This window comes from Apaloderma vittatum, unplaced genomic scaffold (genome assembly GCF_000703405.1).
Source record: "Apaloderma vittatum isolate BGI_N311 unplaced genomic scaffold, ASM70340v1 scaffold30379, whole genome shotgun sequence".
Taxonomy (NCBI): domain Eukaryota; kingdom Metazoa; phylum Chordata; class Aves; order Trogoniformes; family Trogonidae; genus Apaloderma; species Apaloderma vittatum.
In genome coordinates this window covers 2607-7254 of record NW_009735105.1, presented here as the reverse complement: position 1 = coordinate 7254, position 4648 = coordinate 2607, and the positions used below count along the sequence as shown (strand labels likewise).

General features: G+C 36.4%; 1 protein-coding gene across 2 annotated transcripts in view; it reads left to right on the top strand.

The window, feature by feature from the left end:
* BPNT1 (3'(2'), 5'-bisphosphate nucleotidase 1) overlaps positions 1–4267 on the top strand; it is an 8724-nt gene extending 4457 nt beyond the window's left edge. For both annotated transcript variants that reach the window (XM_009876491.1, XM_009876492.1), the window contains 4 exons: positions 365–456; positions 1487–1684; positions 2479–2584; positions 3849–4267. In XM_009876491.1, coding sequence (XP_009874793.1) covers positions 365–456; positions 1487–1684; positions 2479–2584; positions 3849–3997 — 545 coding nt within the window. In that variant the 3' untranslated portion in view covers positions 3998–4267. The remainder of the gene's footprint in view (positions 1–364; positions 457–1486; positions 1685–2478; positions 2585–3848) is intronic.
* Positions 4268–4648: the final 381 nt, after the last annotated feature.

Below are 4648 nucleotides of genomic sequence, written 5' to 3'. Positions count from 1 at the left end.
AAAGAGATGTACAGTGGTCAACAAATTACTAGTTTTGAATACCATTAAAAAACTTATACCACAATTATAGAATTATGTCATCATATACTGGTATTTAGTTGTATCTTTAAACTTCTTTCTCATTACGTGTTAGTTATAATGTAGTTCTGTTAAGAGAATTTTTCATGGGGCATTTTTCTTTTTTTGCAGAGCTCGAGGCTAAATGACTAAAAAAATGGTGTCGACCAACCTATTACACCTGAAAATCCTGATTAGTATTTGCATTTTTAAGATACTACCCTGCATATCAATTTTTATATATATATATATATACACACACACTTTCTCTTTTTAATGTAACTACTTTCATATTATTTCTGTACAGGTCTCCTTGACCACGTAACAGTTCTTATTGGAATTGCTTATGGTGGCAAAGCAATAGCAGGAGTTATTAACCAGCCGTATTACAACTATGAGGTATTAAATGCATTGATTTGTTTAAAAGCATTAAGCGATTTCTAACTGTCACTTCTAAGCAATTTCTAGTTAGCACAGTTTCAACTGAAAAGCAAGGTGTAGTGGAGTCAATCCTGTGGTGTCAAGGTGGTGATGGTTTTATTATAGTTTTGAATGTTGTTTTCTAGGAACTGAATCTCAGGGATCTGAGAGCTATATTGAATCCTGAGGCTTGTGTAATACACTGATATAGTATATATTACATAAATACTGTGTGTATATATACTGTACATATTACTACATACAAAGTACATACTGTAAAACAAGTACAGATTGGTGTTTTTTCAGTCTCTGCTAGAAATTTTTTAGTAAATCCATGCAACAGGTACATTTGGGATGTGTGGTAACTGTCATAAACTTGCAGCCCTAAATAAATCAAAACATACCTGTCACTGACAACTGGGTTAGAGTATGTCAGGCCAGGTTTCAGGTATAAGTTTAGGATGGCCAGTCTACAGCCATTCACACATTTGGAGATTTATTTCAGTATTATCTGGAGGGGTGGGGGAAGCTCATGATGCAGTCTGATTAATTAAACTTACTAGAATTTAAAGAAAAAATCTTTTGAGCTGATGTAAAGCACATCGTCACCTGGTTCTCTATGTTCTATGTGATATGTATGACAAAACATTTAAAATTACATGGCAAGATATTTTCAGCTACAGATGTGACATTGTGCCTGAAATAAATACTAATTTGACAGCCATTGGAAGCAGGATGCAATGCACCACCACAGTGTCACAGATAAGAAAAGGGTAAATGATGTCATTGTCTCAGAGGGAAAGACAGCCAATTTCTCACACCAGGCTCTAGAGCAGCTCTTTTTAAGTGCCACTGTTTAAATGTATAACCCAGTATTAATATTATAGTCCTTGATGTGCAAAGATGTCTCTAGGTTCTCCTGTTCTATGATTCTGTTTCTTTTCATTTGTACTTTAAATGCTGATTACTGTGATTAAGCACCACCTGGGCCTGTGTACCTTTTCTGTAGGCAGGGCCTGATGCTGTGTTGGGCAGGACAATCTGGGGAGTCCTGGGCATTGGTGCCTTTGGATTTCAGCTCACAGAAGCACCTGCTGGGAAACACATCATCATTACCACCCGTTCTCACAGCAGTAGCCTGGTAAATGACTGCATCAGTGCCTTGAACCCAGACAGTGTCATCAGGGTTGGAGGAGCAGGAAACAAGGTATGAAAACTCCAAATCTTGGTTTTATTGGGAGGCGGTACCTTTGGAAAAAGGAAATTTTTTTTTTTTTTAAAGAAATCATTCACTTACTTGCCTAAATGTACAGGAGAATTCCTCCTCCTCCTTCCCCAGCACAACTTTTCTTAGCATTTGGTCTGCTGTGAGGTAGAATTTGGTGTGTATGTTTGTAACAGCAGCTGTGCTGGTCATGGCTGAGGTTCATCTTCCCCATTATTCTGTTTCTAGGGGAGAAAACAAAAAGCTGTAAGACGGGAACGACTAAACGGGAATTCAGTTCAATCACAATTACTAGACACTTCTTCCTATTCATGTTAATACAGTTTTTGTTCCAACTATCTAGCAGCACGTATGAAAGGATAAAAATAGAAGCACACAATATTTCCATTTCTCTGCATACAGGGAATACTCATTTGCTACAGTTTTTAGTGCTTAGTTTTGTCAAGGCTGTCAAAAACAGACCTTCCAGTCTCTTTTCTCCAAAATGGCACCAAGACAACACACAGATAGTTTCCACTCTATTTTTTAGTAAGTGCACAAGATAACAATTCTTGTTCCTGAAATGAAAAGCAGATTTTAGACTGTATTTATAACAATCAAAACCAGATAATTCAGAATGGTAATACAGTATAGATTTCTAAATCACAGTATCATTTCTTGTAATATTGGAAACAGCTGGTGTTCCTTTCTGACCTCAAACACCTAGAATAATCCCTGCTTCCTGGTGTTATTTATGCCCAGATCCTTTGCAATGATTGTCCCTCTATTCGCAACAGATCATTCAACTTATAGAAGGCAAAGCATCTGCTTACGTATTTGCCAGTCCTGGGTGCAAGAAATGGGATACGTGTGCACCTGAAGCTATTCTACATGCTGTGGGAGGTAAGCTAACAGCATTCAAAATTCTAAGATAAGTGAAATTTGCATCAGTTTAAAGCAATTTCTACTTTCCATAGAAAGAAAAAATCCTAAGCTTAGGAAAGAAAAATGTCTTTGGAAAGAAAAATGACAGTACATATGTAATTTTAAGTAGTCATGATTCACTGGGAGCTTTGAGCCCTTTGAATTCAACACTAACTCAAAAGGACACCAAATTATGCTCTGGAAAGCATGATGTGGTCTGCTTTGCCCCAGAGTAATATATTCAATCACTGCCAAATAACTGAAAAAGGCAAATTCAAAATTTTGGGGTATATTAATATTTTCTGTTGGCAGCTGTTTCATAATATAATCATGCTGTCCTACTACCTATAGTAGTTTATTATTAGTAACATATTATGTAATATGTGGACCTGGAATTCTTTAAAACAACAAAAATAGGCCAAATCATGCAGTTGTTCCTCAGATGTATGAATTCCCAAACTGAGTCATTCTTGTTATTCAGTAAAATTAGCTGTCTCCTGCCAACATAACCCACTTCACCTTTCTAGGGTTAAGGAGTAAGAGAAGCTATGGGATGTCTCACTGACAAGAATTTGTATATAAATATTACTTTTATACTTTATCTCCTGTTCACGTTGATAGACTTTTTACCACTATATGCTAAAATGGTGGGGGTTGATCTCCTAAACTCTGTCAAGCAAGGATAAAAGGCTTCATAGTGACACTCTTTAACTTCTCTGCATTCTCTAGTGTTGGTAACTGGGATAGCTTTAAACAGGTTAGCTCAGGCACAAAAAACCAACCAATCTGGGGCAGCACAGTACTATATTTAGCCTCCTTGTTATGTTGGTACCTCGTGGCTAAATTGGCTTGCATAAAGATCAGTGTTGCTCTTGCTGAGTAGTTTCTAGAAACTTATTTAAAACCAAGTGGAGTATTTATATATCATGTTGTAGAGTTTGTGGTGTAGACTTACCCTGGGTTTTGCCTTGAACTGTGGAGTTTACCTTTCCTTCTTGTCAACATCCAATACAAAAACTACTCAGCAAGCATTTTAATTAATCCATATTATTACTGAAAGAAAGTAATACAATTAGTATTTGTTTTCAGTCAATATGAAACTGTTGCATTTAAACTGGGAGCAAGGATATTTCACATCTGAAGACAGGCATGTGTACGTTAAAGACCGTCTGGGTTTTTAGTTATATTACTAGTACTGATAAAATGGATTATACCTCTTCAACTGGATTTTTTTTTTTTTTAGGCAAGATAACTGATATCCATGGAAATTCATTTCAGTATAACAAGGAAGTGAAACACATGAATTCAGCTGGGGTCCTTGCCACTTTGAGAAATTATGACTACTACGCCAGTCGTATTCCTAACACGGTTAAACAATCTCTTGTACCTTAAAGCAGTAAAGCATCATCGCTTTGCCTAGAAGGCTGAGAAAGTGAGCTTGGAGAAAAAGAAGATAACTGAACCTGAAATTTTATTTTATAGAATCTGAACTGAATTCTTATATTAAGGTGTTCAATAATTTCAAAATTACACACAGGATGTCTGGGTGTATGTTGGATCAGATTGTTTTGTTGTGTTTAGCAGACAACAACACCAAAACAGTCACATTTCTTCAACAGTTGTCCATATTCTTTGGGAGCATTTATTCTTTATAATATACTGCTAATCATAATATTACAGTTCAAAAATCATCTTAGTATTCAGGGCACAAAATCAAGTGAACTCATTTACCTGATCTTGCTCAATGGTTTTTGTTGTATGTAGTCAACAAGGGTTTTATTGCATGAATACAAATGGAATAAGTACTTGCCTAAATGGATTAGCTGATTTATTATAAAGTTGACAGTTTTCGATTCTTAGAAGGGAATCTTTGAATTTTTTGATCTATACTGAGTTTTGGCATGGCCGAGTGTGCTATTTGTGGGCGAGCTGAGTTGATTGAGTTTTGCAAGAGCCAGGACACATTCCAGCTGGGCCTCTCATATCTCAAATAGGGGTTCCTGGATCACTGGATCCACTGAGGATCAGTGAAACGTTAATACA